At 40.4% G+C, this 24688-nt stretch overlaps 3 protein-coding genes across 6 annotated transcripts; 1 reads left to right on the top strand and 2 right to left on the bottom strand.

Moving 5' to 3' along the window:
- The first annotated feature begins 8017 nt into the window (after positions 1-8017).
- tbpl1 (TBP-like 1) lies at positions 8018-13572 on the top strand. 3 transcript variants are annotated; one of them, XM_044034151.1, is made up of 8 exons: positions 8018-8211; positions 8946-9093; positions 9558-9805; positions 9931-10013; positions 10446-10509; positions 10944-11047; positions 11513-11607; positions 12171-13572. In XM_044034151.1, exons 3-8 carry the CDS (start codon positions 9671-9673, stop codon positions 12281-12283), a joined length of 594 nt encoding a protein of 197 aa, XP_043890086.1. In that variant the 5' UTR covers positions 8018-8211; positions 8946-9093; positions 9558-9670; the 3' UTR covers positions 12284-13572. The 3 variants fall into 3 exon arrangements, with proteins under 3 accessions (XP_043890086.1, XP_043890099.1, XP_043890092.1); XM_044034164.1 differs by lacking the exon at positions 8946-9093; XM_044034157.1 differs by lacking the exon at positions 8018-8211 and having other exon boundaries at positions 8218-9093.
- Positions 13573-13574: 2 nt separating this feature from the next.
- On the bottom strand, positions 13575-19387 carry slc2a12 (solute carrier family 2 member 12). Of its 2 annotated transcripts, XM_044034130.1 has the most exons (7): positions 19274-19387; positions 18766-18895; positions 17830-17949; positions 15360-16649; positions 14837-14959; positions 14483-14615; positions 13575-14362 (listed from the first exon to the last, which is right to left on the bottom strand). In XM_044034130.1, exons 2-7 carry the CDS (start codon positions 18788-18790, stop codon positions 14269-14271), a joined length of 1785 nt encoding a protein of 594 aa, XP_043890065.1. In that variant the 5' UTR covers positions 18791-18895; positions 19274-19387; the 3' UTR covers positions 13575-14268. The 2 variants fall into 2 exon arrangements, with proteins under 2 accessions (XP_043890065.1, XP_043890074.1); XM_044034139.1 differs by lacking the exon at positions 18766-18895.
- Positions 19388-22104: 2717 nt separating this feature from the next.
- lrrc34 (leucine rich repeat containing 34) lies at positions 22105-23319 on the bottom strand. Its single transcript, XM_044046495.1, has one exon. The coding sequence runs from the start codon at positions 23317-23319 to the stop codon at positions 22105-22107; it is 1215 nt and encodes a 404-aa protein (XP_043902430.1).
- Between the last annotated feature and the right edge of the window lie 1369 nt (positions 23320-24688).

Raw genomic sequence — 24688 nt, forward strand, 5'->3', positions numbered from 1 at the left:
CTATCTATCTATCTATCTATCTATCTATCTATCTATCTATCTATCTATCTATCTATCTACCTATTATATAATATATAATGGAAAATAAAAAATTGTCCACTTATGTGTGTGAAAGCCTTATCCCTATAACTTTATCCATAAGCAGTTAATACCTGACCCTAATTAACCAAACCATAATTAAAATTTTAGACCTAATCTCAGGAATGAGGTTCTGACTCTTGAGGACGAGGGTTTTTTTTCTCCATAAGGACTACTGGTCCGGCCAAGAGGTAACACACAGACACACACACACACACAGAGTTACGCAAACAGGTCGTGTCCCTGTGGTAAATCAGCTGTTGTCCAGCTGTTTAATGTGTATTTACTTTTTTGACTTATTTATTTGACAACATCAATCTGCATTATAAGAGGTGAGAAGTGTGTGTGTGTGTGTTTAAGACTGAAGCAAGTCAGGCACAGACGGTTAACTTTAACTGTCCCACGGGTTCTTATGGTCGTGAACATTGTTATCTTCATTAGCCAATATTTTCATTCATTGTTGACATTATTTGTGGTTGTTTGTCCCAGTGCAAAATCATCATCGTCACTATCACCATGTTTTTCACACGTGACAATTGGACATTTTGAGGGATTCACTACAGGGCATCTGCTCTGGCTGACACCTCAGTGAGTCATTCCTACTTTTTCACTCCACTGTTTCTTTTAGGATTGGATAAAAAAAAAAAAGAGTAAAATCAATCAACAAAATGGTGGTCCTTTATCTATCTATCTATTATTCCCTGGATGCTAATTAAAGATAATAAACCTTGCAGATCATTTCTCTACTACTCCAAACTCACCGTCACCTCTGCACCTCTCGCACCCACACACACACACATGGTCAGATACGGTTACAGTCTACACACACGTGCACACACACTTGCGTCAGCATACGGCAGGTGTGTGTGAACTCTTCTTGAGTCTCTGTGCATGGAGTGAGTGTGCGTATAGGTAAGACACTGAAATGCAATGTTTAAATAAGCAGTGAATGATGAAAGATGGGGTCAGTGGCTTCACAGTTCACACAAAGCTACATCTTTTAGACATGTGCCCACACACACACACATGGAGAGAGAGAGATTAATTCCTCTCTGTGTACAAGTTTAAACCTCTCATTTATCTTAAGTCCACGCCTTAAACACAGGTGTTTGGAGAGTTTACAGAGATTCTTATGCCAGATATCATGATATCATACGACTATATTCATTCCACTTTTTTCTTCTTTAAACACACAGTCGTTTCCCACAGAAAATCCCCCGATGCTTCACTTATCACAAACACAGGCCTCTCTTGTGCGTTTGTTTTTTCCCCACTCCCCAAGTCGGTCAGTACACAGATATTTAGCTCAGCGACACAGAGTCTCACGGACAGACTGGCCCTACGGTTTTTTATTGAGCAAGAAGATAAAACGGCTGGTTCTGCTTTGTGTCCATTAGGGCTAAAATGTCCAAAAGAGTGTCTGATGAAATGGAATAAACTGTTGTGGTTATCTTCCCTGGCTGCTGCGGTGGAGCGCGGCCAAAGAGAATGAGACAGACTACATGCTCACAGAACAACACATTAACGAGACACACTCAGTATCATTCGCACACACAAATCTGCCCCTCCATGGCATCGCCCAGGTCTGTATTTATCCCTAACCATAACAGAGTGGGTGGATAATGGCTGATGGGACAGTCGTAAAAATAACCTGGCACGGGTCTGTTTGGATTAACCTCCTCTCCTCACCCCTTCTCCATCATGTTTTATTGCTCTTTTCTTCTCCATCTATCTATCTATCTATCCATCTATCTATCTATCTATCTATCTATCTATCTATCTATCTATCTATCTATCTATCTATCTATCTATCTATCTATCTATCTATCTATCTATCTATCTATCTATCTATCCATCTATCCATCTATCCATCCATCCATCCATCCATCCATCCATCCGTCTATCTAACTATCTAGCTTGCTATCTGTTGTACTTTGTCCATAAAGTTCCATGGATGACACATTCTTCTCTTGTTCTAATGTGTTGTGTGTTTATTTTGGAAGCGCATCATCAACAGTCTTATCAGCAAGAAAGCAAGAGAGATTTCTTATTACTATCCCTCCAAACTAACCTCTTTGTTTGGGTCAGGTGTCAAAGATCTAAAAAGCAAAATCGGAGGGGAAAAGCTACATGCATGTATCATCATCATCGTCATCACAAGGACTTCCGATCCTGGGGGTTTGAACTCACAGACGTGCACCCATGTGCAGTGAGTGCATGTCCACATACTCAGCTTCCTCTGAACTCATTTTTTTGTTTTTGTTTTTTTTTTGTTTTTTTTTGCAGCAACTTCTGAATGTCTGGCTCAAATTTGTTCTATTGAAGGCAATAGTCACGTGTGTGTTCCTACAAATTAAAAACCTTTGCGTTACCCAGAATTGTTGGGATGACCCTGACTTAAGGTTCATGTTCAGTTTAAACCGGAAACAATTATGTTGTAAACCCAATAATAAGAGAGGACATTGTGGTCCCTGTAAACCGTTGATCCTCACGTCTGATGAGACCGGGAGGCCAATATTTTATATCTCTGCAAAGAACAGAGAGAACACCATATATCTGACACAGCTTTATTGGCTTATAGTCTTTAATGACTTCCTGTAGCAAAGCTACAGAGGAGGAGACAGAGGGAGTCTAACTTGTTGAGAATGACAGTGAGATCTGTCTTTCCTTTACTCTGTTTCTCTGTGTTGGAGAGTCTCTTTAAATGTTTTATGATCTTTACCTTATTGCCTGTGTCTGCTCCTCACACCAAAAGGCTGATTCCTCGTTGGCTTTTCTCTGTCTGCCACTTTCACCATCGTTCGGAGAGAGACTGTAAATGCCTCTTCAACATGATAAGTATATGACCTTGTCTGTGTGTTGCTTAGTGTATCTCTCTCTCTCTCTCTCTCTCTCTCTCTGTGAATGGCTGAGATGGGGTTACTAATGAGCAAATGTTCAGATGATGAAGCCGTTTTCCAAGAATCTTTTTTTCCCAAATGCCGTGGCCTTTGGATGACTCCCCAAGGAGACCATTAATTTAGATATCAGTGTGTGTGTGTGTGTGTGTTTGAAAGAAAGAGAGAGAGACACTACATGTACGGGGACATTTCTTAAGTGTGTCAGTGTGTTTGTAAACTTGTTTGTTGGTTTGCTTTATCGCACACATATTCATAAATGTAACAAAACCCCTACAACATTAAACAAAACAATAAGCCCAACTAAAAGACAACACCCCCTCTTATCACATATCCCCTCCATCCTGTCATCATTCTACACCTTCACCCCAACTCGCTCCCCAAACGCCACCCCAAAACATCCTTCTGTGTCAACACTTCCCACCCCCACTTCAAACCAAAGTCAGACCTTCAACGTTGAGGGGGGCTCCTCATGCTCACTTACATGGCGTACAGGAAAAGAACGCCGAAATCATTGGCATCACCCTTCTCCCTCCTATATTACTGTAACATAAACAGTGCACATTAGCACTCACAGAGCCCCCAACACACTCTTTATCCAGGTGTGTAATTGAAGTGAGGTCCGATAATCTTGCACTGCTCAGCTAACGTGTGTGTGTGTGTGTGTTTTTTGGTTGTTATGGGCACTCTTTATTTATGGGTGCCTCCGTGCTCTTTCGATTGGTCGGTTTTTGAAGTGCTCTGTCTTTTAGTGGGAGAGGAAGAATCCACTCCACAAGGCTGACAGCAACTTTTTCTCTATCCAAACACTGTCTGTCTGAGGTGCTGACAAAATGGCCCCTGGTCCCCGTTTCTATGGCGAAAATGTATTGTTTTTTTCCACATTTGCGAACAAGGAGACACAAAAAACAATTTTGGTCATTGAAGGATAATAGTATTTTCCTCAGATATATAGTACACATGTTCACATTATTTATCATGTGATGATAAAATGTCCAATGTAGGGTCAAAGACGTTTCACATTTAACAAATGTTACATTTTTGTTTTATATTTATTATATAATGTATATTCATTGATAAATACATATATGTCTTCCTTAGATCAATTATGAAAACGAGCCTTTTCGTCCAATTGTTAATTTTGCATGGCTTGGGTGTGTTTTAATATAAAATAAAACACAAAACATCAGAATAAAAAAGAAATAAATCATAATCACTCCTAATAACTAATTATTCCTCTGCTGACTCGAGCTGCACCCGATAATGCTAATGGAAACATCTTCCTTTCCAGAACTATAGTCTAAACATGGCTCATAGGCAGAGAACTCTGTGACATTTGTGCAGGTGTGTTAATACTAGTTCAGTGGAGATGAGTGTTGGAGTGATTGTCTCACATCGAGAGCCACGACTGCATGGAAAGAGAGAAGATCTAACCTCTCAGAGACCCCTGATGAGCTGCTACAGAGAGAAAGACGTCTGATATCATGACTGTGACTGTGACTCATTTAAACAACATAAAAGATAATATTATTAGACTTTGGACAGTTCTGATTTATCAGTTTTCTGTTTGCATCCCATAAAACTTGCTGAACACACATCGTAGAGATTTAAAGTGTGTCTTTACTCCTGTATCTATAAATCTGGTATCTATAAATTTGGGTGAGTGTGTACGCACATGTAGGCAGTGTGGTACGTAGCCATGCCCCTGAAGCCTGGCTGACTGGTCCCAGTAAGAATGGAGCTGATATAAACAGGCTCGGCCGTTCCCACGTCTCTGTTTACACTGGGAGACCCCAGAGCAGCACTACCAGAGCACTGGATTCCCTCTGCACGGCAAACTCACACACTATCTGTCTACGTCTCATCCAGAAACACTTGAAGATAACTGCATGCATCCAGCACATGGATATGCATATAGAAAATAATGCACACACCTGATCTATACAATGCCAAAGTGGAGAAAAGCGATGCACTCAAGCAGGGCCGGCTCTACCTAATTTTGTGCCCTAGGCGAGATTGCTCTCCGGCCCCCCCACACACACACACGAATTACACCAGCCAAATGAACAATCACACATGTTAAATTTGACAACAGCAAACAGCAAAAAATCACAACTTTCAAGTATTGAATTACAGCAACCACAAGAACAATCACAACAGTTTCATTTGAACAACAACAACAAACTGTCAGGTAACTCTTTCCAGCATGTCTTTCACTTTAACTAAAATTGTACACGTCTGGACTTCCTTGCAGGAAAAGCATCTATGGTATCATCAAATGACACCTGCCTAGACACTTCACGGTTGATGCTCTTTTCAAGAGAGAACACACAAATGAGGGCGACTGGGAATAGAAAATCATTTTTATTTTCAGATGGCGCTCTAGGCGACCGCCTATATCGCCTATGCCAAGAGCCGGCCCTGCACTCAAGCTCATCCTTTATCTCAATACGTGTCTCTTTTACTTTGCTTTTACTTTGTCATTACCACCATGGTCACTGAGTCCCACCTGACCTCCAATTCTTCCTCACTGCTGCTGAGGAGTTCCCACAAAAGCTCGCAAACAGAGTTGACCTCAGTTTTACAACACTGCCGCAAAGACTCTCAAAAGCTTTAACTTTGCTCTCCGAGTCCTTTTGAAATAAGCCTGTGATGGACGCCCAACATAAACAGAACACTGGGGTCCTGACAAACACACCCAGTTTACAGGCAACAGTGAGGTCACCTCAGCGGCACGGCTCTGCTAAAAGATGCATCTGCTGACGCGGACGTTTCCAGATTTTATAAAGACATGGTCAGTGTTTTTGGAAACAGTGGTGAATGACGAGGGCAGAAAGATACTTTTTTGAGGGATGCTGAAGAGTGCTTTTGTCAAACGGATACCAGATCACCCAGACCCATTTAGAGGAAAACATTAGTTAGAATGTATGGATATGTGGCCTCACTTTTGCTTGATTAGGTAATATTGTTCCACCACTAGCAAAACAGCTCACTTTATTAATAATTTCCGTGTCATGTGTCCAGTATAAATACAAAACATGGAATATTAAAGTTAGCCAATCACCCACAATTCAAATACAAGCTGTGTCTACACAGATATGCACACACACAAGCAAGCACACAGACACAAATATTCCCAGAAGCATGAAAAAAAATCACTCTATCTTTGACACACAGTTACAGTGATGGATTTTCTATTTATTCTTAGACATATCTGCATCTATTATGCCACAAGTGCTCACATCTGTGTGTTTACATGCCTCATCTTATGACCTAATTCAATTAAGAGCATTGTTCCCCCGGGAAGCAACTTCCCCAGTGATGAGCAGCCCAACAAACTGTAAACATACTCCTGCGCGCTGCATCAGCCTTCTCACAACACGCACACCATCAATGCCCGTGGTCTGACTTTTCTAACCTGCTCTAAATCTGAACCTTTATAGTAAACATGTTGGGACATCTGAACAAGGCTCTTGTGCACGATGGATGTGAATTACAAGGCTATATTTCACCCGGGAGAAGCCCAGGAGGATTAAAAGAGAGGAGGAAAGAGACAATTTGGTAACCAGGGAGGAAGAACAATAACAACAGGGCTGAATCATAAAGAAGTTATTTTTCTGTTTTGCTTGGGTACGGGCCAGGCATGAGATGTGTTTGTAGTTGTCCCAGCAGAAAAGTTGGTTTACAGCACACAATGCGCAAATTTTTATAAGCAAGAAATAATTCACTGATGTTAAAGTGCACACATGGATGTTTGTGCACACAGATTCATACACACACACACATTCAAAGTTCTGTTTAGTTTAAGCCACTTTATCTCATAAAGATTGCATGTCACTCTTATCATTTCCACACGGTGTTGTGCAAAAACCACCGAAAGTAGAACAAGTTAGATCATCCCAAAAGCATGACAAACAAACATGAAATGCTCAAGAAGACACGGTCAGTCTCCCTTCAGTTCAAAATGTGACAGTTTACACACACATCGGGACAGCTTTCATTCATTAAATTCATTCATGAGACACATCGCGAACGGCTGCAAATTCTCTCATTGATAACACAAACATTCTAAGCCACCTACAAACTTTACTCCTTCTCCTCTTTTGTAGCCAGTCCAGATTTCCCCCGAGGAGCATTTACTGACCAGATGTGCACATTTTCTTTGGAGACGTTACTAATCCACGCAGCTTAAAAGGCAATGCAGCATAAACAATGAAAAAATGTTACACGTTGTTGTCTAGAAATGATGTTAATATAAGCCTGTTAAGTGTAACATTGGCAGACAAAGACGACTGCAAAGACAAATTTGTGGAAACACACAGTCGATGAACAACTTAACCCTTGCTAGATTTATATTGTCTCAAAGTGTATCCATAACAACTTAAGTAATAACATTAAGTTAGTTGCATTTTTGCATGACATGGAGGATGTTATTATTACCTGATATAATGTCAAAAAAGTCAACCTTATACCTGGAGAAGCATTTAGCCATGTCTCTTACTACATCAAGTCAAGACAATTGTATTTCTAGAGCATATTTATAAACAATCAGGGTTGAACAAAGTGTTTTACAAAATAAAAAGCATACAAACAAGGAACAAACATAAAAGCAATAAAAAAAACGTAAAATAATAATAAAATGGTAAGAATCTAGACAGAGGTAATGGCTACTGAACAATGGGAGGCAGCAATGCACATAACTGCCTAGTTTCTTTGAAATAACAGAGTTTGAAATATTAAGGATCAGATTTGGACACACGATTTAGCCATCAGTAAACATAATACAGGTAGATGTGACTACTGTGGGCAGGAGGAAGCAGTCCAGCATGTTTTAATTCAATGTCAAAAATATCAAAGGGAATGATAAAAATATATATCAAAGGGAAAGATAAACAAAATAAAGTTTGATCTAAAATACATTTTGGGATATATGGTCGATTGGGATGTATGTTTTTTTTTATTTATTATATTATTATTTGTTGTATATTATTTTTAAGTAAGTAGTAGCAGCAGAATTCTAAACAAACTTTTTGATCCATACTCCGTACCAGGTGGTGGCGGTAATGCACCAAACCGCCATAAAACCTCAAAGAACAAGATCAAAGCTCGGTTTGTTTTGGGAGCTGCAAACGGAAGTAGTCTACCCGCTAGTCAACTGTATGTGGATGAAGGGGTTTCCCTGCTAGTTTTACCGTTTACTGGGTCGTTTATGTGTTGGCAGTCACAACGTAAAAAGGTAGGTGAACCTGTATAGCAAACACGTTTAACTGAATCGAGAAAACAACGACCAACAGTGCAACTACCGCGTCCGTGTAGCCATTTGACTGCTAGCCCGCTAAGCTAGCGTTGCCAACAACTTTTCATTCATTAGTGCGGGTGCACTTTTCTTTGTTGCTAACCACCGGAGTCTTCGTTCTTATTCACATTGGCTGCGCATAAGTGATGTATCTTTGTAGTCGTTAGTTTATGTAAATATTTTAGTCACAAAAAACACAATTTCGTTCATTTACGTTGAAATAGTTACTGATGTGTCGTTTTGAGGAGCTGAAGAGATTAGCCTGTATTATTCCTCCCAAACATAATAGCGTTGCAACAACGTCAAAAACACAACATTATAGATTAAAGCACGCTTTCACTTGCTTATTACGTAATGTTTAAAACTATTTCATGCCACCACTAATATTTATTTTTTTCCGGATATTGTGTGTTAGTGTGCAAATGATACATGCTAGCTGAAGAACGTGAAAAGACAATTACAGAAGATTATTATTCATACATTTGATACCAACTGCCCCAAAACATCAATAGAGTAACTGACGGTGCGCAAATGAAAATGCATGGACAGAATAATACATTTAAACTATAAGAAATAATCAATGACTGTTACCTGAAATATTTTTAATATAATGCAATTATAATAATTTCTCCTATTAATCCTAGCATTCTCGTGTTTCTTTTATTATTTTGCAGGTGTATGACGAGTTACCACAAGCAGCATGCTTCAACCAGTTAGTTAGTTAGTTGCACTGTATGTGCAAATGCTTTATGTGACACATGAAAGGACCAAACAACGTCTTTCTATTTGGGTGTCAGTGTTTATCAAGACTACTATTTACAGGTTGGTTTGTTAGTTCATAGAAAAAACCTTCCCCCTTTGTGATCTATCTATCTATCTATCTATCTATCTATCTATCTATCTATCTATCTATCTATCTATCTATCTATCTATCTATCCCAAGTATGTTATTGATTTCTTTTTTGTTTACTATGTAAAAACTGATTTAAAAAAACGTTTATTTTTGTTGTTGCTTTTTTTGTAATGAAAATGAACAATTCCATTTTTCAAGCCACTCGCTGGAACCATTCATTTTGGAACCATTCATCTCCATATTATAAACACTGTCCTTCTAATCTCTTATGGGCAGAAAGAAAAAATAATAGGAAACAAAGAAATAATAATATAATATGAAAGGGGGGTATAGGACGTGTGAATACACTGCATTTCTTTTGTACACTCAGTATGTGTGTCATACAAATTTGTTAAGTTTACAGTTTGTAATGCATAACAACTACTTCTTCCAGCAAATCTTGTTCTTCCTGCCTGACCATCCATGAAATGGTGGTGTTGGTATTATTGTTGATGAACGTGTGAGGAGAAAACCCCGTGGTACGCTCGCTGCACCACACACTTCCTGATGGATTCCAGCAATGATGATGCACTTGATATCATCATCACCAATGTGGTGGCGACCTTTAGGACTAGGTGTCACCTCAACCTCCGTACCATTGCATTAGAAGGAACCAATGTCATCTATAAGCCGGAAGTCGGGGTAAGGAAATTAAATGATGCAATTGAGAGAAGTATTTACTGACTGACTGCATTGTCAAAGGTTTGTGCCTGTCTTGTCAACTGAAAATTGACTATGTGTAAATAAGTTAACTCCTTTTGTTTCAGAAAGTTCTGATGAAGCTTCGGAAACCCAAGATAACGGCATCAATTTGGTCCTCAGGGAAAATCATCTGCACCGGAGCAACGAGGTAGATGCAAGCAACACAAAAAGCTCTGCTTTATTTCTCTGGCTGCTTTGAACAGAAGCTTTGAACTGCTGTCTTGCCTCTCTATTGTTGGTGTTGTAACTACGACTTACCTGATTAAGGAAATAATGCCGGGGCATATTATCATTTGCCTTACTTGTCATAGATACAATGCTGACATTAGAGCTATTATTTACTGTACATCAACTAAAATCAGCCACTACATATTGGCACAGTGATGGCTTTGGTTGTTGGAGTCTTGCACCCACATCTACTGTAAAGGCTGCCACCTATTGTTTGTGTGTTTTATATTTCTTGCATGCTGATCTACACTCATTAGCCCCCCCAACATGAACATTGGCTTCATTGTTGTCTTGTTCTGTCTGAACCATCAATAATGTAATGCTCCACATTTCTGCTCTTTTTTTTGTTCAGTGAGGACGATGCGAAAGTGGGTGCTCGTAGGTTAGCACGCTGTCTGCAGAAACTTGGCTTCAAGGTAAGAATGACGACACAGCTGGTGGTTATCAGCTTTAGGGAAAAACAACAACAACAACAACAACAATGCTATTTAACTAGATCCACGCATTTCTGGTCCATTGTGAAGTCTTTTAGGGACATTAAAAGTTTAACTGGCACTGTCTTTCACACACTGATGTATTTCAGAGACAAGGGAAAACTAAAAGTTATTGCTTTGAACAAAGCCTACATTAATATCATAAATGTTGATTTAATTCAGAAAATGTAATAATTTTATACAATCAAAGTACATTTTTACAAGAGCAGCCCAACTCTAACATGTCTTAGTATTAGGCTAACCTTATATACCTTAAATAGTCAACATTGAGGTTTTTAGACTAAGAAAAAAACATAAGAGTTTCATTTTAATGTAAGGGGTTAAAGAGTGTCTGCGTGTGTGGGTCGTCTATTCAGGTGAGGTTTTCGGCCTTCAAAGTTGTGAATGTGCTGGCAGTGTGCTCCATGCCCTTTGCCATCCATCTCGTAGACTTCACCAAGAACAACCGACCCATTGCCAGGTAATACCTATCATTATAATTATTCTGCTCCATATTTCAGTTCATTAGTAGTAGTTGTGATTAAATAAGGGAAACATTCGCTGTCACGATTAGCTTGTTTATTATTATGTTGATTTTTTTGTTTTGAGACTCTCCTTAATACATGTCTTATGAAGCCAAATGTGTTATCTTACTTGTCATCCATATTTGCTTGTGTAGGATGACCTCTAGTGGTGAGAGCACACATTAGCATTCCAATGCATCCAAGTCATGACAAATGCAATAGATCCTGCAGTAAATGTTTTATTTAAATGCACAATTTACATGTTTTTCCTTGAGCCATGTAACTAGCCTCAAAACTATGGCAGTTTATTTGTTCTTGTGATTTAGTCTCAATTGTATTTACACCTCTCTCTCTCTCTCTCTCTCCCTCTCTCTCCCTCTCTCTTCTTCTCCCCCCCCCCTTCTGTGCGTGTGGTGTGCTAGTTATGAACCAGAGCTTCATCCTGCTGCCACATACAGGATCAAACATTTAAAAGCAACAATACAAGTATTCTCCACTGGGAGTCTCACAGTTACAGGTATATATATGCACACACACACACACACACAGTAGCTTAACAGATTTAGGACAAATTGTTACAAGGCACTTTTATAATCAGATTTACCAGTAAATTCCTTAAGGAATGTTTCAAAGTCGTGAAGTGTAATATTCCCTCTTTGTGTGGCAATATCAAGCTCATGTTGACCCGCGTGTAGGGAGCATTGAGCGATTTTGAATAAATATCTAATTGCGATCATTTTGACTACAATTGCGATTGGAATATGATTCGTGATACGAGAGGGAATAGTACTTTTTTGACAGTTATTCTCATTTTCATTTGAATAACATATTTAAAATGATTACTATATGTGCATATCTGTGAAAATATGATGTGTATAGACCAGGTGGATTTTCACACATTTTGCCTTTAAGAAATATTGCGCCTCCTGCAATTTGAAAATTGCATCAGGCCCTATTGCGATTTTGATAAAATATCAGTTAATTGTTCAGCCCTACTTGTGTGTGGAAGTTCTTGTCATTTTAGTTTTCATTTTATTTGTACTCTGTGCTTACTTTTATACAACCCCCCCACTGTCATAGGACCAAATGTGCAGAATGTGGCCACAGCTGTGGAGCAAGTCTATCCACTACTCTTCGAGTGTCAGAAACCCCTGAGGGAAAAACGAAGAGGTGAATTAAGGAGTCAAGAGTGACGAAGCACCTTATCTGTATTTATTTCCTTGATTTTCTCACTACATGGCAACAGTTAATCTAACACAGTCAGATCTTTAAAGACTCATCAACTCAAACCCACCAGTGTTGTTGTGGACTGTGTGGCTCTTGTGATCTTTTTTTTTTTTTAACAGTGAACATGCAAATGTCTTAATGCAAAAACTGCTTCTCTAAACAACATTTAGATGAAAGGAGGTGGAAGCATTTTGCTCTTGCTCTTTGTCTGCTCATGGTCAGTTTTGCATGGACAAAGAAAGACCAGCTCTTACAACTGAGCCATTCTCATGCTTAACAGCGGTGACCGTATCGGTATGTTTACACTGCTTAGTGTCGCTTTTAACCATGGAAACAACAAGTCATCCAATATGCCACTGTTTCGAGAAGAGTTTTCCGTCCATAGCTTAGTTGTAGAGGCGTTAACACAAATGCAGGATATTTCCTGTATTACCGACATTTGCTTGAATCTGAATCTGGACTGTCTTAATCAGGATATATCCACATATCTGCTCACAATGTGCATTCATCTTTGATTTGAATTATTTTGCACATTTCCTGTTGTCTTTTAGCTGCAACTCCCTGTAAATTTGTTTCTCAAATGTGGCATCAGGGTGTACTTACCTTATGTCACTTAATTTCTTATCATTTCCCAATAGTTTTCATCCCACAGTAAGCTTTCAAATATGAAGCTGGTTTTAATGTACAGAGTAAGATTGGTGTCCTATTTGTTGTCGGGAAAGCTTTTAGAATATTTTATTTTAAAAAGGTGAGTTGCTGAGCCAGCATTACTTGGGACTTCCTGGTGACTAATGGCAGCAGTGGCACTGAGAAAGAACAAAAAAAGAAATTGTTTTCTAATATTATAGGAGGTATAAAATGCTTTTACAACACTGTGTAGATTTTCTCCGTCCAAATGAGACACTCAAAATTCAGGGTAGGAAAGGTGTTTGCAACGTGTGCATTCCTGAGGCATCCGCTTGTCTTTGTTGGTATTTAAAAGCAACATTTAACTACTATAAGTGTTCAGTGAAATCCTGTCCGAGTATGATGCTGAGCTTAACCAAGATCTCTTCTCTTACATGGTGGAAACTGCAATCCTTGTCATAACACGGCTGCTTACCCTTGTGCTGATTATCCATAGAGGTAACCTATGTATGTATATGAAAATATGTCTGAAGTATGTGGGATGGAGATTTTTTGAACTAGTGTAAAATATGGATGTGTGCCACTTTTTTGTACTTTGTATAAATTAATAAAGATTAGTGATAAAACAGGTTGCTTTGTACTTTGTATTTTTCCTTTGTCCATATAGCAGGTTACATTTAACAGCTTTAACAAAATAACACAGTGGTTTTAAAGATTTTCAAGGTGGCCGACGTTAATAAATAACTCCTACATTCAAGGCACAAAATTAAAAAAAAAAGGAAATTAAATTGTAAAAAGGTAATTCTTGCAGTAAAACATTCAACTTAATATTTATTTCACCATGTTTTTTTTTTTAGCATTTAGAGTGGAGGTGGTTGTGCTCATCTGTGATTATCCTGCAATGTCCTCTACTGTTTTAATTCCAACTCAAACAGTTTTAAAACTTAATTATTTTGTTTAAAGCACTTTGTATTGCCTCACCGCAGGAAATGTGCCACTTAAAACTGCCTCGACTACGATGCTGTGATAAAATGCCGTGTGTTTATGCTACATATGACATATGGAGTGTCTTTTCTCTTGATTTAAAAAAACAAAACAAACAAAAAAAACCCTGAGCTGTCCTAATTGGAGTAAATACCTCTTCATTATGTAATTACTGTAGTGTATGTTGTATAATGTATGTTTCTCCCTTCACCTCTGAAGCTATAAGGATCTACAGTTGGAGCAGCCGACTTGTAAAGATGTGACTCCAGATGAAAGACTAGTATATTAGTATTCTTCTAGATGCTCGGTCAAGGTGCACAGCTGTGGAGGGGTGGAGGTCTCAGTTTTTCACGTGTATCTCCGGAGCTGCACTGCTATGGATTAGACTCTCCTGAGGCTGAACCTCCCCACAAAGACTCCCCTGAAAATGCTTCCTGGTAAAGTAAAGCAGGGGGTAGGAGAGACCGGAGATAAAGAAAAATGAAGTCAGTTTCACAATCAACTTTGCGAGGTAACAGTGATAGCACAGATGTTATGTGAAGGCGCATGCTTACTTCTTAGCAAGTTCCTTTGATATCTCCTCCAGGGTTCGACCTTTGGTTTCAGGAACACAGAGGATAACAAACACTAGGAGCACAAAGCTCATGGCAGCGTAGAGGAACATCACGTTAGGAACACCAATTTTTTCTAGGAAATCAAGAAAACATTTTTTAATGTTTGCATGCACAGGAATATTTGCATATTCCCCCGATTATCGCACTGCTATGCAAACGTTGTGACTGATTTTACCTGAATTAAGTTGCATTCAGAAAAAGCAGTAATCTGAATACAGATTCAACTTCCCCCCCCCCCACGGGTTGGATTGTTTGTTTACTTCAACACATCGTTTGCGCAAGAACAACACACACCCGTAATTGTGAGGAAAGTGAGGGAGATGAGTAGGTTGGTGGCCCAGTTTACAGCCGACACCACAGACACGGCCCTGCCTCTGACTCCCATTGGAAAGATCTCGCTGAGGACCACATACACCACTGGAAAAGAAAAGAGAAGCAGAGACATACGAAGACATGAGTGGTGATGGTATTTGAATAAGATTTAAAAAAAAAACCCCAATACCTTTGCACAATTTGTTCAGCCTGGAGATTTACAGTCTTACGTTTGTATTTAAAGTGAGGAGTGCTTCATCTGAGAGACGTATTTCAATCTATATTTAACCTAAGCCTAGTTATTGTGTGACAGCCACTGCTGTACTTTGTACTAAACTGCACTGAACCATTAGAATCAAATTCATAAACAATGTTTAGTGAATCTTGAAAATGAGATACTCATTTGGCTCACAACTGGCTGGGAGTTGTTTGTTATTTTAAATATCTTTGTGTGTTCATAGGTGTGGCATGGAGGTATATAAAACTATAATGAATGGGTGCTTACTTGGCCCGAGGCTAATGGAGAAAGCCGCCACATACGCCAGCAGACTGATCAATGATGCCCATTTCAGCGAGGAAGACACTTCTTGAGTCCGTCCTCCTCCCAACTCCTGAATCCCATCATCCTCCCTGCTAGTCCTCTCTGTCTCCTCACTACTCCACTGACCTGGGAGGTGAGGAAAAATGTCACTGTTTTCTGGCTCTGTAGAGTTTCTGTTTAAATCCCACAGAGTATGAGTGTAGTTTGGCATCGTGTGACTTTTGCACAGGCTGGTGAGGTGGGTGTGGCTTTGGAGTGTCAGTGCGCCAAGTACAACGAGCGAGAGTCCCATTGCCACAGCGCCGACGCACAAAAAGCTCTTAGGTCCCACGCGGTCGACCAGCAACACGGCGGGGATGGTGCCAACTACTTTGACCACCCCAAACCCTGTAGAGGCCAGAGTTGCTGCAGCGTCGCTGTTGAAGCCTACGCTGCGGAGAAGCGGTGAAGCGTAAGAGAGGATGTTAGGCTGACCAGTAGCCTGCTGGAGGAAAACTAAAGCTACACCCGTTAGCAGCCGTGAACGGAGGTTGGACTTGGTACTGAACAACTCCCAGAAACTGTGCTCTGATTCCTCTTTAAGTCCTGTCTGGATGTTCGTGAGCTCCGCCTCTACATGCTCCGTGACGCCGCCCCTCATTTTGGCCAGAACTATTTTGGCCTGCTCCAGTTTACCCTGAGCAACCAGGAAGCGTGGACTGCACGGGAGGAATAGGAGTGCACCTATTTGCAGCAGTGCTGGGGGGATCACCAGTCCAAATGTGTACACCCAACCATTGGGCAGAGTAGCGAAGGCGTAACTGCAGCTGAATCCCAGCATAACGCCCACAACTAACATCAGCTCATACAGCGTCACCAGAAGACCCCTCCTCTCTCTTGGGGAGATCTCTGCAATGTACAGACACGCCGCTGTCCCCGACAGTGCCGTTCCCATGCCGACTATCACGCGGCCAAGTGTGAGTGAGACAAGTGAAGTCACAGCAACGAGCACGACAGTTCCCACAACCACCAAGGCGCCACTCAGGAGCAAAGAGCAGCGGCGGCCATAGCGATCCAGAATGGGGCCTCCGGCCAGGCAGATGAGGAGAGCACCGAGCAGGTGGGAGCTGACCAGCAGTTCCTGTTCCCGGCAGGAGAGGGAGAGGAGTCCTCGCAGCTGCAGCAGGACCCCAGAAGTTAGGCCCATTTCATAGCCCAGCATCAGGCCACTCAGAGAGGCAGCTAAAGCTGCTACCACCACCAGCCAGCTGCAGCCTGGAGAGGGAAACAGAAACACACAGAGTCAGAGTCAAAACACAAGAGGCCTGGTCAGCGTCCACCATAATGGACTCGGGGAACAAGTCAGCAGGTTCACATCAAGTGTGTCAACCTTTGTTCTGTCCAAGTGATTATTGTCTTTATATGGTATATATGAGCTGCATTCATATCCTGGATATTTAAGGTACATATTAAACCTGAAAAAACAACAACAATGACCCCGTCCAAGATCCTGGTTGTGTTAATCATGTACACGTAGGTCATGAATGTGCACGTTTGTTTCGTAAGGTTGACGCATTGATTCTACTTGACACGCCACAGACTGAAATGATTTATGTTAAACTAAAACTTAACTTGATGACGATGGAAAAACTGAATGCACTCATTTTTCTTTTGTCCAAGAAAAGCTTTAGTTGCAGTCATCTCTTCGGGTCATGACATCTGGTTACATGAGGTTAGTGTTGCGGCATTGTTAAATTGGAATTTTGTTATGAAGCAGTGTCACATATTTGGAAACGTGCCACTACGGTCAGTGTGACCAGAACTCAACCATAAAGGCAATCATAAACGCCAGTTGGCTTCATAACTAACCTGAGATTAAGAAACAGGTGACGTGAAGAAGCTACACAAACAGAACACCACGTTTTGGAATAATCAGTAGTGCTTTCAAAGTGTAGGGAATTCATACACTTCATACTTCCTGAGTTTTCTGGAGTTTAACTCATTACAAACTCAATTTACGCATGCAGTCCAAGTTCCACTTTTGTGGGAGGCGTCCTTCTTAAGTTATCCAGATAACTCAGTGAAGCTGCTTCTCGGAAACAAGGTTAGTATTTATCAAGAGAAAGCACTCAGGGAGCGCAAACCTTCGCACAGTGTCAAATCACTCAAGCGGTGATACAGATCACCGAAATCTTATCATTTTCTTCTACGGCCTCAGTAAATGTCAAGTTACGCCAATCGCAAGCAGACACACACACAAAACGCAGGTAAACAACTGAGCTCCTTTGGTGGAGATAATAAATATTGATTTTCTGGTTGATCTTGTTTTAAATTAGACGATGTACCTTCACAAACTAATCTCTTTGAGCCACAAACAAAACAATGACACACATGCAATGTTCAATGTATTCAACACATAATATTATCTTTTCTTCTTTTTTTTTTAAATGTGTACCTGGGCCTTTGGTTGGGGCCACATTCTGGGTCTCACTGCCGGGGTTGGCTGGGAGGTAAGAGGTCATCGTCTTGGTCTCACTGTTGGGGTCCATTTTCAACCACCACAAACAGTAAAGACCTAAAAAAAAAATTGAAATAGATACATATCAACAAAATTATTGTGTAGAATATGCCACATGCATCTGATAAAAGTGCTTGGTTTTCCACTGACAGTTTCTGAAGGTGTGTGTGACAGAATTATGGCTCTATTGCACATTCCAAAACATAGTAGATTATGAGGGCGGGTGTAAAATGATAGTCGTGACACGTTCATTCCAGCATGTGCCACTATACTAATGGAGCCCCATTAACCAAACCTTCTGTTGACCCTGGTCCTGGTCGTGTCATAAATTCCAGCTCTGTGAATCTCACAAATGTCACTTGCAGCTAGCTGGTTTAGTGACCCTGCGACATTAAGTGAATCTGAAAACGACTTTTGAGGAATGAGGAATGTAATTAAGTATGTGTTTAACAGGCGGCTAAAGTAGCGTCATTTACTGTTAGACAGTAGGTCTGGTATGTCATGTCATTATTTGATTGCATCACAACACTTGGCGCCAATTAGATAGATAGATAGATAGATAGATAGATAGACAGATAGATAGATAGACAGATAGATAGATAGATAGATAGATAGATAGATAGATAGATAGATAGATAGATAGATAGACAGATAGATAGATAGATAGATAGATAAATAGATAAATAGATAGATACTTTATTCATCTCACAGAGAAATTCACAGTTCAGCAGCTCCAGAACATGTTACAAGATAGAAACATAAGAGGCATGCAAGTCTATGTACAGTCTAAATATAAACTGAAACATATGTATAAAAAGGAAAAAAGAAAAAATATATAAAAAATATAAAGGCGTTAGAAAGAATGAGATGTACATGTGTGCTTGCGTGTATGTGTCATGTATGATGCAGGTTGAAGAGTCTGATGGCATGGGGGAGGAATGATCCCAGTCTTTCTGTGGAGCAGGACATTGACAGCAGTCTGTCACTGAAGCTGCTCCTCTGTCTGTGTAATTAGATTGATATTGCAATTCATTAGTATCAACAAATGTGATTGCAAACCTCAATGATGCATTTCTTGAAAACAAGCTGACCTCATACTGTTAAGATTGATTGAATAAATAAATAAATAAAAAAATGAATAAAATACAATGTAAATCTGGGGTTGTTTATATGCACTTTGGTGTATCTGCTCAAAGGTTAAAAGGTCGTTTTGTGGAGGCCAGAAACCACACACACACTCTTAAAAAAAAAAAGTAAAGGCCGAAGCACGGTCTTCAAGTATGGGCTTGTTTACGGTTTAAGTGCAAATAAAGTGTGGCTCCATGAACGTTTGCGTAAAGAAGAGCGTGGTTTGGCGCGGGAGCTGTGACACTGTTCTTACCTGAGTTTCTGCTGTCAGCTCAGAGCCGGGTTTGTCGGTCCATTCGCTCTCTGCAGCTCCACACGCTCTCTCTGACCGATTTAACTCTTCCTCTTCGCTGATGTCGCTGCAGGGCCAGGCAGTCAGCTTGTTTTGGTTTAGAAATGTTTTAACTCCGCCCACACAACCCCCAAAACCACCAATAGGAAACGCGGACTTAAGCTGGGCCAACACTAATAACACCCGGAGTGAATTATTATCGATCCAGACGCGTTTGACAGCCTTTGCACTGATTGTGTGTAATTCTGCAAATCCACTGGACTTTGTTCTGAGGGAAATAAATCAATTCATAAATGAATAAAACATATTCTTGTAAAAAAAAGTGATATAGCTCTTATAAGGAGGATTTTTTTCATTTATGGTAATCATAATTCCCTTTGACCAATATTGAGTTTAGGATATCATTACTCATTAATAATTGCTTATTTGTGTCCTCTATGTCACCCATCACTTACATTTCACTGTGTTTATGTTTGTTTTCCTCAGATAACAAGCAGGAAATGGGAGTGGCTCCAGGTTAGGTGAGGTCTGCTTTAAAGATTGACATGTTAATGTGTGTTCAGAGATACTCAGGTGAATATTTTTTTCAGTTGTACAAACACTTCTTTGTAAATCCTAGAAGCGGCGGTGCATGAAATTTGTCATAGATCAGCAGTTTTTGTGAACTACTCAGACCAAACCGTCCGACCAAGTCACTTTAATCACCTTTCTTCCTCGTTTTGATGCTCAGTTTGAACTGCAGCAGGTCGACATGTTCAAGTTCCTGCCATGTGATTAGATATGCGTGTCCGATGTATCCATCGCTATGGGTGAACCGGCATTATAACACACCTGGATCAATAACGCTGTGTCACTTCCTCTGCATGGGATAACAAATGGAGAGGCCACCTGCTGTTTTGCTCAGTTCCCATGGCCTGTTTCTAGGAAAGCTGCAGGACTGAGCTGTCACACATGCCCCCGCTGCTTCACTTATGACAGAATGTAGCCTCATGTGTCTGCAACATTCTGCACAGTTTGTACTTGGCCTCGGAGATCTATTTCCTGTTCTGGCATGATCTATAGAATTGAAAACTTTGTCCCGTTTTCAGCAGTTGCTACTTGATGCTCGATTGAGTTTGCCAAAGGTGCGTGAGTGTGCACAGCCGCATGTGTGTGTGTTGTGTAATGACACAGAGGTTACTATGGGTGGAGACTGAGCTGTAGGTCAGCAGATATACAGCACATCTTGACAAACTGTTCTGTGGAAGGTTGCTTCCTCATTAGTTTTTAATCTCATGTCTTAAATGCATGGACAACATGATTCAAAGTTCAAATCACACTCATATAATATGTTTGTTCATTCAACTAGGGATGGGACGACACCACTTTTGTGTGTCCGATACCGATATCACAAACTCTACCGCTATTATTCCAATACAGTCATTTTAGACCATTTATGAAGCTGTTAACAACACATTTGTGCAGAGTCGTTTCAAAGAGATTTTCAAAGAGATTTTTGGATTGTGTCAGATTTGACATTTGTATCTGTCCGATATCCGATCCAGTGATTTGGACCAGTGTCCGATGTGGCGCCGGTGTGTGAGGCTGCTCGTCTACCTCTGTCTTCTACAGTATTTTATTGTTTGTTCTTAGGTCTATTAGGTCACACATTTTTATATTTTATTTATCCCTGATGTACAGCACTTTGTTTCAGCTGTTGTGCTCTATAAATGAAGTTGGATTGGCTTAGAGTTGGATCGATAACGATTCCCATCCCTAGATTCAACCTTATGGTAATTTTTAAGGCTGGTTTGATAATTTCCACTGCAACATTTTTCAGCACCACAAGTCAGGTTTACACCATGTCTGTTTCTAAATCCACAAAGAAGGAGACTTTCTGGAACATGTTTTCAACTCTCAAACAATTGGGTTATAAAGCAGCTTTGTTTGTCTCATACATTTCATGCAAAATTTAACACAACTAATCTTAACAGGTTCCAGAGTCTTCTGAAAATTTAAACGAATAACTTGAAATCAACAAATAGGTCAATAGGTTGTAGGGATAGGGCAAGACTGAGGCCTCCGTCTTGTTATACATGCATGAAATGTATAAGATGAAGAATTCAACATTGAACCGTCATGGGAAGCTCAAAGGAGCCATGTGACACAACCCTGACCATGGTGTCAAAATAACTCTTCATACACCATGTAACAAGATGGAAGAAGCCATTGTTACTACATTAACTCGTGCTAATGGTACAAACAACTGACTCAACATTGGGGATGTGACTGACCTGACCTGACCTGAACTGTAGCACTAAATCAGAAACTGCGGACACTGGATGTCAGTGAGTAATGATGGCAGAATTGCTTAAAGATGGTCGTACATCACATGCATTAAACGGTTTGATAGTAATACTTTTATACTTTGTGTGTGCGCGCTACTATGCTGGGAGACATCGTGATGTAGATGTATCTCAAAATGATACAGGAAACCAATGGATCTGGGATCGTAAGGATTGAATTGAACTTTTTATTTTTATTTATTTATTTATTAATGAGGCTCTAGATGAATAGATGAAAGTTTCCCATTCATGCACTCTAATGAAGAGACTGAAGAGTGCAACTCCTCTCACCAGTGTAAAAGCCTCAGATCTAATCATGAGTCCTCTGTTTGTTGCGCTCTTATCGTCAAGATGTTATTATTAGAGGTCATCATTTTACACTCTGGACCTTAAGTCATCCATAACTTCTCCTTTTTCTTCTTCTATTACTTGTACGTGATGCAGTGAATCAGTTTGTGTGACAGGTGATCAGGTGGATGCTGTTGGTTTTAGTCGGTCACCTAGGAGTGAGTTGTAGGTGTCATTTGTGCCAGAACTGTCTGTTCTGTAATGTCTCCTTAAAGCATTGAAGACCTCAGCAAGATATATGTGACCATCGACCTCGTACGCACTGACGTCTGTATGCTGTGGCAGCAGGCGGCCGCTGGACAGCAGATCTCTGAAGGCCTTGCAGACAGGCTCGTCCTTGTGGTTCCCCCACACGTAGATGTGTGTCAGAGTTTTGTTTGCCGTCATCGCCTGAGTCAAAGCGAGCAGACCCTCTGCCTTGATGTTGTTCCTGGTGACAGACAGCTCTTTCACGCTGCAGCCGGGACAGGTGATTGCTTCACTCAGATACTTGGCGCCCTCACCCTCTATCCGGTTGGATGACAGGTCGATGATCTCAAGTGTCGGGTTCTGCTTGAGCACCTCAGCGAGATAGCGGATTCCATCACGAGTCACGCGGTTACAGCGCACATCCAGGTAGCGCAGGCTGCGGTTGAGCCTCAGGCCTTCGGCCAACCTCTGCATCCCAGTGTCCGTCATCCCCATCTTCGCCAGGTGGAGCTCCACCATGATGCAGTTCACCACCAGCATGTCCGTGCAGTGCACAGCCCACTCCTCCAGGTGGCTGAAGAGCAGAGGTCGGCTGAGGTCAACACGGTGTAGGGTCTTGTGGCTTTTCATAGAGATGATGAGCGCTATGATACTCTGAATCCCCAGATCACAGTCAGCCAGCTCCAGCTCCTGCAGGGTGTCGTTCTCCTGCAGCATCTTGGCCAGGTGCATCCCTCCTTTGTTCCCGATCTTATTACCCGAGAGCCTTAAAGAGAGCAAGGTGCGGTTACCCTGCAGACTGCTGCACAGGATTTTAGCTCCATCTGTCAGGATGTCATTAAACATGAGGTCCAGACAGCTCAGAGATGAATTCTCCTTCTGTAAGAGTTCAGCAAGGTATATGACACCTTCATCTGTGATGTTGTTGAACTTCAGATCAAGGCCCGTCAAACCCTGTTTGATTTGCAGACACTGAACGAGCATGCGAATGTCATCGTCGTCGAGTCTCTGAACGGGTCTCAGCCGATGGTTTCCTGTTATTGTTAATGTCACGTTCTCTGTCGCAGTTGTCCGCTGTAAAACTTCTACAACATGAGAATTTATTTTTACCTTATATTTGGCACAAACAGCTTTATAAAACTCCATTGCATTAAATCCTCATTCTTATTGAGTATGTCCTTGTCAACTTACGACATAGACCTGTGACATATTAGGGGATGTGTGTGTGACGTCACCTGTTCCTTTTATCTTTATCCTTTTATCACTTGCTAATCATATCACCAAGTGTTGCCAGAACCAAACTATTTAGGAGAGCTCATGGGAAAGATGGAATATGCCATCTTGAACGATTGAATGATTGGTTTACAGAAGTTGCTCTTGTTGTTCAGTAAAAAATGGAAGATTAAATGAGTCCCTGTTAATTTAAAAAGAAACAATTCAAATCACATTTATGAAACCCCCAATGCAAAGATTGTCAGTGCACTTTTTCAAAGGACTTTTGGAAAAGGTTAACAAACAGTGGCTGCAGTGATTTTTGAAAAGCACAATATGATGTTATGAAAAGATAGATGTGAAAGGGATGGGTATTAAAGATGATTGTTGAGGGAAACATGGATACTGGAGCATGGATATTCTTAGTGAAATCACAATTGAGATTAAAATAGGGTCAAATAAAAAGAAGGGACAAATGAAGTGGAGAGATAAGAGCGACAGTAGGGTTTTAAATTCTAAAATTCTTAAAGTGACATCATCAAAGTCACAAAACCAACCTCTATCAAAGTTTAAGGGGCGTGGTCAACTCCTTCTTGCTTGCACTGTATTGCGACATGTTTTCTTCAGGAACAGAGTGAGGAATGAATTTTGCGACGTTTGGACATTCTTTATTTTATATGTAGTACTTATTAGGGCAGGGCAAGAATAGATAATGTCTGTGTAGTTTACAGTCTGCTGGCTGACCTGGATGTTCTGTTTCTCTTTAGAGTTGCTCGTGTGGAATTTGATAGAGAAACATTTAACTACAAACCATGACTAAATAATTAAAGTTTATTTAGTTTCACTTAAACCAGATTTAAGGCAATACATGCAATTTTTAAAAATACATGAAAACAATCTAAATCATACGAAACAAGGCAATCATGGATGGCAGCCTCTGGTGCTATCTGTTGGTCATAGTGGCAAGTGCAGGTCAGAGGAAGCAGAGACACACACACAAGCACAGAGCCACCATAAACAAACCTTCAATTCCACTCTGTGGGGTGCAGGAAATATGACATTTTTGTGAAATTTTGGACAACATACTATAGAATGACTTTTTTGTGAAATTTTGGACAACATACTATAGTATGACTTTATTGTCAAATTTTGGACGACATACTAACCTATGACTTTTTTGTCAAATTTTGGAAGACATACTAACATATGACTTTTTTGTCAAATTTTGGACGACATACTATACTTAGTATGGCTTTTTGTGAAATTTTGGACGACATACTAACCTATGTCTTTTTTGTGAAAT

The sequence above is a fragment of the Solea senegalensis genome, linkage group LG1, assembly GCF_019176455.1.
Source record: "Solea senegalensis isolate Sse05_10M linkage group LG1, IFAPA_SoseM_1, whole genome shotgun sequence".
Taxonomy (NCBI): Eukaryota; Metazoa; Chordata; class Actinopteri; order Pleuronectiformes; family Soleidae; genus Solea; species Solea senegalensis.

Bases quoted from the DNA above. Each gene is read 5' to 3' on its own strand.
- tbpl1 (XM_044034151.1), top strand. From the start codon at position 9,671: ATGGATTCCAGCAATGATGATGCACTTGATATCATCATCACCAATGTG. The intron at 9,806-9,930 runs GTAAGGAAATTA...CTTTTGTTTCAG, and splicing joins TCTATAAGCCGGAAGTCGGG to AAAGTTCTGATGAAGCTTCG. The intron at 11,048-11,512 runs GTAATACCTATC...GTGGTGTGCTAG, and splicing joins AACAACCGACCCATTGCCAG to TTATGAACCAGAGCTTCATC.
- slc2a12 (XM_044034130.1), bottom strand. From the start codon at position 18,790: ATGACACATACACGCAAGCACACAT. The intron at 14,616-14,836 runs GTGTGTGTTGTT...TTGATTTCCTAG, and splicing joins CACTTTCCTCACAATTACGG to AAAAAATTGGTGTTCCTAAC. The intron at 14,363-14,482 runs GTAAGCATGCGC...TTACTTTACCAG, and splicing joins TCAAAGGAACTTGCTAAGAA to GAAGCATTTTCAGGGGAGTC.
- lrrc34 (XM_044046495.1), bottom strand. From the start codon at position 23,319: ATGGAGTTTTATAAAGCTGTTTGTGCCAAATATAAGGTAAAAATAAAT.